This window comes from Nelumbo nucifera, chromosome 1 (genome assembly GCF_055504915.1).
Source record: "Nelumbo nucifera cultivar China Antique chromosome 1, China Antique-T2T, whole genome shotgun sequence".
Lineage (NCBI taxonomy): Eukaryota > Viridiplantae > Streptophyta > Magnoliopsida > Proteales > Nelumbonaceae > Nelumbo > Nelumbo nucifera.
This window is the reverse complement of record NC_142649.1, coordinates 94224451-94235513: the sequence shown is the minus strand read 5'-3', so window position 1 is coordinate 94235513 and position 11063 is coordinate 94224451. Positions and strand designations below refer to the sequence as shown.

The window sequence follows — 11063 nt, the reverse complement described above, 5'->3', positions numbered from 1 at the left end:
AATTTCCAAAGCCCAAAGTTAGCAAACTTCAAAGCCCATCTAATTGGGACTTGAGACTCATCATGAGTTTCGGATCTTCTCCTAGAAATTAGCCATGAATCCATCAGATTCAACGATTTGACAATGAGGTGATGAGCTACCCATGGACAACGGCCCTACATCCATGACAAAAATTCTGAGTATCACGCGCCTTTCCTTTTGATCTAGTGGCCCCGTAGTGGGAGGAGCTTTTAGCCTTCTTACAATAATTTAGAATCGGAGAATACACCTAAAATCTTACTACCTCAACGACTCAAGTAGGTCGGACCGTCGGAGTGAGTCTGAACTGAGTGGTTGGCATTGACGATGCAGGTCATTGATTGGGGAAGAAGTTTGTTACCGTCGGGCTTTTGCTATATATTATGCACAAGCATGGCTTCACCACTAACCAGTATCGTTGTTTACACTGAAAAAATTGCAGATTCTATATATGAACTTGCCAAGACATGGTATATTAGATATTGAACTTATAACCTGACTATTTAATAAGGCTCACAGATGTAAATTAGATTTGATTTGTTATGTTACCTAATAAGAAGGTATGATGCATATATATTATTCCAAAAGAAAGGGAAGGTACCACTAAGCTACCATATATAGAGATCTTTATACTCTGAACTAGAAAGGAGAATTAAAACGACATAAGAAATTAATCATATATATACCGAAAAAGAGTGATATGCTTTGATGTAGTTTAATTTTCTAAGAAAATTGATCACATGGAACAAACAAAGTCAAAGAAGTCAGACTCAACTCAACTAGCTAGATAGCATTAACTGATCCACAAAATGGAAACCAACTAAGGACAGGATGAAAGTAGTTGATCAGTTGGATATATGCAAATTAATTAAATAAGCCGGCTCCAAACTGATCTATGTTTCATTTGGTGGGCTAGATATTGAGACGTTTTTTCTGCTGGGTAAATATGCCTAGTGAGTATGTTGAAAGCATCATCTGAAACAAGGCTGGGAGTTGACGCATAGAAAGTATGGCAATTGGGAGAATAGCTAGACAAGCAGGAGGAATCATAACCCACTTCATTTCATGGCGAAGTACCATTAATATGGTGCTCATAAAGTTGGCTATCATGGATGCAATAGAAATGTAAAGGAATAGAAGGCCGATGCACAATATCCAGGGCAGGATAACTAAGAAATCTTGTTCTGCGAAGCGTGTAATATAGATGGAGAGGAAAGCAATCAAGGAAGAAGAGGAGAAGAGGAGTGATATCAAATTGGTCATAACGAAAGTGTTGAAGTTGTAGCGATCAATGAAAATGGAGATGCCTGAGTCGGATTTAGTTGCACCAGGTAATGCCAAAGTTGCTGAAAGCATAACTGAAGCCACAAGCGTGGCCACCACCATACATGCTTCTGCGGTTTGCTTCATCCATTCCTCTCCTTCTTTGAACAATTCCTTGTGTGAATCATTGAATAACATCCTAGGTGTCTTGTTGTCCATGTTTTTAGCTTGTTGGTGGAGAGGTGGAAGAATGGCTTGCACTTTCTATCATGATCACGATGAGAAGCAAATTAGTACGTAATTAATAACTACAACATACCTACGGAATTAAAATTACAAAAAAAAAAAAACTCACCCTGAACCACACAATCTCTTTCCGTAGCTGAAGAGCTGCTGCACCAGAGATGTGATTACGTCGTTGCACAGGTGGCAACTCTGCTACAAGATGTAATGCGTTGTTATTGGTTTTTCTGTCTCTGTAATCACCTACCGCAGGACCGGTTGGTATATCAAAATCGTTGATGAGTTGGAATATCTTATCTTTACGGCAGCGGATTGCTTCATGAAACAGGGTCATTCCTTCATTGTTTTTCAGTTGTGCGATTCGAGGACGATACCTAAGAATCTCAACGATGAAGTCAACATTCCCCTTCTGGACGGCACGGAAAAGCGCATCGATAATTAATGCTTTCATATCTTTATCATCAACGTCGTATTCATCCCCAACCTCGATGTTTCCAACAGTTGCAATTTGCTGACAAATTGCTCGCAGTAGCATGAAAGCACCCGGCGACATCGAGCGGAATCGTCTCTTTTCGTTGGCAAATTTAAGTGGCCTTGGGACAAGATGGTCAGCTAAAACAAAGCAAAACTAAAGTAATTGGTAATTGATCTAAAATTTGAAAATGGAAGTTTCATTCATTGTCTTAAATAACAAAGGTAGAAGCTTCCAGAAAAAAAAAATAATTAACACAAAGAAAAGAACACGTGTCAAATGTGATTTCTACAGTTGGCTAACTAACAGTCTTGATCAAACTGGCTTGTGCAGCTTGCAGTGATAGATTTTCTACAACTCTATTTCTTATGGTTGTAATAAGTCATAGCTACTAGCTGGCATTATTAAGGTTTAACATATATTGGTCCTGAGCGCTTAGCTAAGCTCAGGGCTTGTTCCTTTGCTTTCAATTCTAACATTGAAAGTGTAATAATTACATATATTGAAATTTTCTTTCCTCTAACTTTATATATATTGAGAATGTTGTTTGAATTCTGAAAATTATCAAATATCTATTTTGACTCTACTATATATGAGAGTTTTTAATATCATTAGAAAAAAAAAGTTATTTATGATTATACTTTAAGAGATAAGAGGAAACAAATAACCAATTTTCTCTTAAAATTAAAAGATTCCTCTTAAAAGATAAGAATTAAGAGGAAAGGAACAAGCCCTACTTCAACCCACACAATTAGGGATCTCAATTTTTCCTGTACTTGTAGTCAGGCAGTATGGAGACTGCTTTGTCAGGGATGGTGATAGGGATTAAGTCAGATATCCCATCAAAATCAAGGATGGAGAGTGAAAATTCAGCCTGCTTGACTGTAATATTTTAATTTTTGAATATGTATATATCATTATTGATGATGCACTATCTGGCCGGTCTTAGCTGTCAACGATCTTGCCTCTGACTCGAGTAGCGGGGCACCTGAAACGGAGGAGATGGAAGAAGCTCCGGGGAGAACCCGGTGTAAAGGCTCCGAAGCTCAAGTTAGAATCCTTCAAAGGCAAGATAAACCAAATAGCGCAAAGTTAGCATACCTCATTCTTGGGGGGTAGGGAGCCTTTTATAACCACCTCGCACACTCATTTCCAGGCTCCTGTCAGTTCGGGCATGATTATCTCTGAACTCCTACCAGTTCGGACGTCATCCCATCTGGCAGGGTAGAGCCGCCACTGCTCCTTTTGTCGGAGCCGTCACTGTGGCTGGTGACGATGGTGGCAGGTGGCGGTGGCAGGAGACCGTTTGAAGTGCGGCTGTCAAGCGTCAAATCCCGAATCAGTCGGGTGCGCCGCCCTTGGATACGGACATCTTCGGTGTCAGGTACGTTTGGTCAGTCTGGTGTTTCGGACGCGGAGTGCTGGAGTGGCGAGCGAGATGGTTTTGAGTTCGGTTTGGGGAGTGTTCCGAGCTACCATGGGCTAGCTCGGGTCACGGCCTTTTGAGGCTTGGGCCTGAGAGCGTTCGGGCTCCTTGTAGGGAGCTCGGGTTCTTAGTAGGGAGCTCGGGCTTCCAGTAGTGACCTCGGGCTCTTGGGAGCTCGGTCTTGTAGTGACCTCGAGCTCTTAGTAGGGAACTCGGGCTCCTAGTAGGGAGCTCGGTCTTCCAGTAATGACCTCAGTCTTCCAGTAGTGACCTCGGGCTCCTAGTGGGGAGTTCGGTCTTCCAGTAATGACCTCGGGATCTTTGTAGGGAGCTCAGGCGCCTAGTAGGGAGCTCGGTCTTCCAGTAATGACCTCGGTCTTCCAGTAGTGACCTCGGGCTCCTAGTGGGGAGTTCGGTCTTCCAGTAATGACCTCGGTCTCTTAGTAGGGAGCTCGGGCGCCTAGTAGGGAGCTCGGTCTTCCAGTAGTGACCTCGGGCTCCTAGTGGGGAGTTCGGTCTTCCAGTAATGACCTCGGGCTCTTAGTGGGGAGTTCGGTCTTCCAGTAATGACCTCGGGCTCTTAGTAGGGAGCTCGGGCGCCTAGTAGGGAGTTCGGGCTCCTGGACTTGGTGCGTGTTTTGGGTGCTCTGCTGCCTCGAGCTGTTTGTTTTTGCCACGTGTCGAGCGATTGCGAGGTCGGGCCGAATTTCCCTTCATCAATTGCCCCCACTCCCTGCGCTAAGGGTCCTGTCTTGCGCGGGGAGTTCGTAAGGTAGTAGGAGGATTTTGGCCCGTTTTTTGAATTTTTATTCAACAGATGGCGCGTGCTTTAATTTGATTTTCAAAAAGGCGCGCGTTTGGAAGACGTGACGGTAGTCTTTTCCTTAATTTTTGGGAATCGTGCTGCAGACGCTTTTATTGCAAGGAGACGTGCACTGACACCCTGTCAGTTTCGAGAAGACGCGTGTCGTCGCCCCGTTAATTTTGACAAGACGTGCGCCGGTGCCGTCCATTTCAGAAAGACGTGCGTTGGTCACGTCTCGGCTTCGGAGGACGTGCGGTTAGCGCGAATGTGGGCCGTTGGATCGGCTTCAATCCAAACCGTCGCTTTTCGGTTGCTATGGATATAAATAGCCGGGGGGACCCCGATCGCCACTACTGTACCTCTCAAGCTTGCGCAGTTTCAGTTCGCGTTCAGGCTCTTTAGCTCGCGTTCCAGGTTTCTTTTGCTTGTTCGAGCTTTCGTCTTCTACTCGTCTTCTTCCCGGGTGAGTGCTTTTTCTGGAACCCTGTCTTCCATTCCCCGATGTCTAGCTCGGAGGGTTCAGACAGTCCAAGCGGGTCTGATGCAGGTTCTACGAACCGATTTGCATCTCCCGGTAGTTCAAGCGAGCCCGATGTAGGTTTTGAGGAAGAGGTTGAACCCATAGGCCGAGGTGCCTCGGGTAGTTTGGCGTCCACCTCCCGTCGTGGCCGGGCTTTGGATCAGTTCGGTCCTTCGACTATGTCGCCCGAGGGACTTCGATCCCTCATAAACTACTATAACTTGCCCGGGGAGTATGCCTATTTCATCCCTACGGGTAGCTTCCCTTGGGAACATGGTCCTGATGAGATCGTAGTTTTTCGGGAGCAGCTCGCTGCGGGGCTGCGACTGCCCTTCCACCCTCTTCTCGTCGAGGTTCTAAACCACTTCGATGTGACGGTCGGCCAGCTTCACCCGAACTCTATTAGGTATTTAGTGGGGACGATCTCCCTATTCTGCGACGAGAACTTTCCCTTGGACTTGGAGGTCTTTTCTTCTATTCTGATGCTGAAAAAGCAAGCGGGTCCCCTCCCTGGGCGTAGGCGGGCGTACTCCCTGTCTCCTCGCCCAGGCTTCAAGCTCTTACATGAACTCCCTAATAAGGTCCTGGCGTGGAAGCGGGACTATTTCGGGGTGCGAAGTGCGCTGGGGTGGTCATTTCAGACCGGCTGGGGGAAGGCCGCTCCCGACTCCGACGTCACACTTGATAAAGAGACAGCGAAGGGCCTCCGGAAATGGGCGCGGCTTGGGCTGACGTGTCAACAGTATCTGGAAGAGGCCAAGCTTATTGCTGCTGGCCTGAGTTCGGGTAGGTTCTTCCCCTAGCGATCTTGTCTTGCTCTTCTTTTGCTTGTTTTGCTGATGCTGAACTCCTTTTCGCAGGTGCGATGGACTCTCGAAGGACCCGAGGTGGGGACTTGTTCCAGGGCATGAAGAGGAAAAAACGGGTGGCTAAGCGAGCTCGTGCCGAGGTACCCCAGGGTGCGGAGCCCGAGGTGCCAGACTATCCGGCGGAGAATCAGCCTATGGAGCCCGAGATGGTTCCTCCTATGCAGGAGCCGGCGGGGGCCCCTTATACCGAGACCACTCATACAAGGGCTCCCGCTTACTCCGGGTTTGCTCACACGCGAGCTGGGCCATCGGGCTCGGGGGCCCTGGGAGACTTCAGGAGTGTGCTGTCGCCTTTTCACGCTCTTCAAAGGAGTAAGGAGGCCACGTTTCCCGAGGAAGTCACGGCGTGGACCGAGCTCCCACCTCCCCAAGTGGCCTGCCGTGCCGTTACCCATGCCATGGCGGTAAGTGCTCCATTTTCTTCGGCTTTTATTCTTTTATTTGTTCCCTTGATCATTTGTTTCCTTTTGGTAGGTGAACTCTTTTATTCACGCCATGGCGAACCAGATGGAGAGGAGCTCGAGGCAGGTGCGAGCTACCGAAGAGGCTGCTAGTGCTGCCGAAGAGACTGCGCGCCTGCAGGCGCGACCTGCCGAAGAGGTTGTTTGTGCTGCTGAGGCTGCTGCTCGCCTTGCGAGGTCTAGGCAGGCGAGGTCTCAGAAAGATGCCGAGGCCATGGGAGTGGTGGTGAAGCATATGCCGGAAATGAAGCTGGACCTGCAGCATCAGGCCGAGTATATTCAGGAGGACATCAGGGAGAGGACTCAGATCTTCTCTCAAGGCATCGAAGACACAAAGAAGAAAGCTGTTGATGATTATATTGCTTCGCCGGGTTTCGATGATCTGATGGTGGACTCCTACAGGAGGGGTTTCAAGCTAAGCCGGTGGATGATTCGGAATACGTATCCCGAGCTCGATACCAGCGCCATATCCACTTCGCGCATTACTCGAGAGATGGCCGATGCTGCGGATGCTGAACCGGACTCCGAGGAGGAGGCAGGGCCTTTGGATGTTGTCGAAGTGGCTTCTGATGACGAAGTAGCCCCCGATTTGTAAAATGAAATGAAATGGTTTTTTTTTTTTTTTTTTTGTATGTACACCTCATTTTCTGAAATGAAATGACTTTTTTATTAGTGTTGGTTTGTCCTGTCTTCGAGCTGTTTTTTCTTTTTGCCGAACTGACCATTTTGGCCATTTAATTCGTTTTTTACCTCAGCTTCAGGGTACTTGCCTTGGTGGTTCATAGGTAGTACCTTCTTAAGTTGACGACGTTCCATGCTCGGGGTACTTGTCTTCCTTCTAGGGTCTCAAGCTCGTATGCCCCCCCGAGTGCTTTCTTTACTCTGTAGGGTCCTTCCCAGTTTGGTCCAAGTTTCCCTATGCCGGGTTCGGGCACCATGACCTTACGGAGAACCAAGTCGCCGACGCGGAAGTTCCTTTTCTTTACTCTGGCGTTATAGTATCGAGCTACCTTTTGCTAGTAGGCCGCAGTTCGGATGTGCGCGAGGTCTCTTACCTCGTCCAGTAGGTCGAGGTTGGTGCGTAACTCGCCCTCGTTTGTCTATTCGTCGTATGCTTCTAGTCACAGCGTAGGTACTTCGATTTTCGCCGGGATCACCGCTTCGGTGCCGTAGGTGAGGTTAAAGGGGGTCTCTCCTGTGGTGGTTCTTTTCGTGGTTCGGTGAGCCCATAGAACACTTGGTAGTTCGTCTGTCCACAACCCTTTGGCTCGGTCTAATCGTGCTTTCAGTCCGCGGAGGATGGCTCTGTTCATTACTTCTGTTTGGCCATTTGCCTGCGGGTGCGCGACCAAAGTGAAGTTCTGACTAATTCCCATACTTTGGCACCATTCTCGGAACTTGATATCCTCGAACTGTTTGCCGTTGTTGGAGACCAGTACCCGAGGTAGCCCGAAGCGACATACAATGTTCTTCCAAAAGAAGTTCTGCACGTTTCAGGCTGTAACTGTTGCCAGGGGTTCAACTTCTATCCATTTTGTGAAATAATCCACTGCTACCACTAGGAATTTCCTCCCACCTGTTGCTGGCGGGAATGGCCCCAGGAGGTCGATGCCCCATTGCGCGAAGGGCCATGGACTGGTGAGGTACTTGAGCTCGGCGACGGGCTGATGGTGGATGTTGGCATGCTTCTGACACTTGTCGCATTTTTTGACGAGCTCGATAGCCTCTGCCTTTATCGTTGGCCAGTAGTATCCTTGTTGGAGTGCCTTTTGGGCGAGGGCTCTGCACCCCAAGTGTCCGCCGCACAGACCTTCATGAGTGTCGCAGAGTACGAGCTCGGCTTCGGCAAGTTGCAAGCAACGCAGGTAGGGGAGCGTATAGGACCGTCGGTACAACCGTTCGTCTATTATGACGTATTTGGCTGCTTGGCGCTGCACCCTCCTGGCTGCATTGCGGTCCGCAGGGAGGGTTCCGTCTAACAAGAAGCTTGCGAGTGGGTCGATCCAGCTCAGCTCCGCTTCAAGGAAGGGAGCGACCTCCTCTGCCCCTCTGAGAATGCTAGGCCGAGGTAAGTCCTCTATGTACACGGTTCTCATGGTGTTGTGGCTCGTGCTGGCTAGTCGGAATAGGGCGTCGGCCTCAGTGTTCTCTGACCTCGGGATTTGCTTGATGAAGTGTGATCGGAAGTGGAGCAGAGCCTCCTTTACCTTTACCAAGTATGCGATCATTGTGAGCTAGCGCGCTTCGTATTCGCCTGTTACTTGGTTGACCACGAGCTGGGAATCACTGCAGATAACGACGTGCTTTGCTCCAACCTTGTGCACTAGGTTCAGCCTGGCTATCAGTGCCTCATACTCCACCTTGTTGTTGGACGCCGCGAACTCAAAGCGTAGTGCGTACTCTAGTTTTGTTCCGCTCGAGCCACGTAACACTATCCCAGCCCCGCTGCCTTGCTGGTTCGAGGAGCCATCTACGTGAAGGATCCAGGGCTCCTCATCCCAGTTCGCGCTTGGTCTAATCAGGAGAGATGCTACACTGTCCGCTACTTCATGGGGTTCGGACTCGACTGGCTTGGGAGCTCCGAGCTCACCCGAACTGGGGATCTCGGGCTCGACCGGCTCAGGGGCTTCGGGGCTGAACGTGCATTCTGCGATAAAATCTGCCAAGGCTTGGACCTTGATGGCAGTTCTTGGCTTGAACTAGAGATCGTACTCGCTGAGTTCGATGGCCCATTTCGTCAGTCGACCGGACACCTCGGGTTTTAGCAAAACTTGTCTTAGAGGTTTGTCGATCAGGACAATGAAGGTGTGAGCTTGGAAATACGGGTGGAGTTTCCGTGCTGCTATCACCAGTGCATACGCTAGCTTTTCCATCTCCGGGTACCTTGTCTCTACTCCCTGCAAGATTTTACTAACATAATATATGGGTCATTGGACCCGGTCTGTATCCTTTACTAGTACCGAACTGACCACCTCGTCGCTTGCCGAGAGGTACAGTTCTAAGACCTCGCCCTCCTCGGGCCGAGCTAAGGTTGGCACACTGGCGATGTAACCTTTTAGCTCGTCAAACGCGAGCTGGCAGTCTTGGGTCCATTCGAACCCTTTGCCTTTGATTGCTTTGAAGAAGGGTAGGCAGCGATCTGCTGACTTGGACATTAAGCGGCTTAGAGCGGCTATGCGGCCGTTTAGCCTCTGAACTTCTTTTACTTTCCGGGGTGGTCTCATATCTAGGATGGCTTTTATCTTATCCGGGTTGGCCTCGATACCACGTCGATTGACAACGTAGCCTAGGAATTTGTCCGAGGTGACGCCAAAGACACATTTGTTGGGGTTCAATTTCATGCTAAACGCAGGATTTGGAAGACAGAACCTAAGTCTTGTATTAATTCTTGTGAAAACTGTGTCTTGACAACCATGTCGTCTACATAACACTCTACCTTCGTGCCAATCAGGGGCCAAAACAGCCTATTTACAAGTCTTTGGAAGGTCGCCCCGGCATTTTTAATCCGAAGGGCATGACCTTGTAACAGTATAGACCGAACTCGGTTAGGAAGCTGGTTTTTTCCTCATTGGACTGGTCCATCCGGATTTTGTTGTAGCCTGTGTAGGCATCCAGGAAGCTTAGCAACTCATGTCCCGAGGTCGCGTCTACTAGGCGGTCAATTCTAGGGAGGGGGAAGCAATCTTTCGGGCAAGCTCGGTTCAGGTCGGTGTAGTCGACGCACATGCGCCACTTGCCGTTCGCCTTTTTTACCAGCACAGGGTTGGCCACCCAGCTCGGGTAATGGACTTCCCTGATGAAGTCTGCCATGAGGAGCTTCTCGACCTCTTCGTCGACTGCCCTCCAGCGTTCGGGGGCTAAGTTTCGTTTCTTTTGTCTAACGGGTCTGACTACAGGGTTAGTGTTAAGTTTGTGAGTTATAAGGCCAGGATCTATGCCGGGCATATCGGCCGCGGACCATGCAAAAATATCTAAATTTCGAAGTAAAAAACTCACCAGTTCGGTCCGCAGGGGTTCTTTGACGGAAGCACCGATCTGAAGTGTGCGTGCTGGGTCCGTAGCCGAGGTCGGGATTGCAACTGTTTCCTCTGTGGGTGAAGCTCGTTCCTCGCCTTGTTCCCCAGGCCGCTCCAGATCGAGGTCGCCGACCGCCTTGGTTTTTCCCTTCAAGGCGGCAACGTAACACTTGCGGGACTCAAGCTGGTCGCCCCGCGCTACCCCCACACCGAAGTCTGTAGGGAACTTCATGGCCAGATAGTAGGTGGAGACCACCGCTCGTAGGATATGCGTGATCGGCCGCCCTATTATGGCATTGTATGGGGAGGGGGTCGCGACCACCAGGAAGTCGTGGTTGAGTCTGACCGCACAAGGCCACGTGCCGGCTTCCACAGGTACTGTTACTTTCCCAAGGGGCCTGACTTCCTCGCCACTGAAGCCCACCAGGGGAGTGTTCGCGGGTTTTAGCTCACACCTTTGCAACCGAAGTTGGTCAAATGCCGACTTGAAGAGGATGTCTGCCGAGCTACCTGAATCCACAAGCACGCGTCTGACTTCAAAGTCGCTGATCCTCAGTTTTATGACAAGTGCGTCATCATGGGGGTAATGGACACCTCGCGCATCGTCTTCTGTGAAGGAGATCGATTCTTCCGCCTTCAGCCTCTTTGGAGGGTTCTGTTCTTCTCGGGTCACTTCGCGAACTGACGTTCAGGCCGCTGCCGAAGTGCATCCCGCTACCACCGAACCTCCCACTATTACATGGATGGTTCCGCGAACTGGCCTCTCTTCCGGAGGCTGTCTCTGTGATGGTTCAGCTGGCCTACTACTGGACTCGGGAGCGTCCTTACCGTTCTCCCCTTGTCGGCCTGCACTATTATTATTGTTATTAATATTATTATGCTGTACGAAATTTCTTAAGTACCCGCGACAGATGAGTCCCTCTATCTCGTCCCGGAGATTTTTACACTGTTCGGTACTATGACCGTGATC

At 49.5% G+C, this 11063-nt stretch overlaps 1 protein-coding gene across 2 annotated transcripts in view; it reads right to left on the bottom strand.

Annotated features, from left to right (window-relative positions):
* Positions 1-665: 665 nt before the first annotated feature.
* The window catches only part of LOC104605607 (uncharacterized), a 30910-nt gene continuing 20512 nt past the window's right edge, over positions 666-11063 (bottom strand). For both annotated transcript variants that reach the window (XM_088889116.1, XM_088889114.1), the window contains 2 exons: positions 1637-2136; positions 666-1545 (listed from right to left, as the gene is read on the bottom strand). In XM_088889116.1, the coding sequence (XP_088745242.1) occupies positions 931-1545; positions 1637-2136 (1115 nt within the window). In that variant the 3' untranslated portion in view covers positions 666-930. The remainder of the gene's footprint in view (positions 1546-1636; positions 2137-11063) is intronic.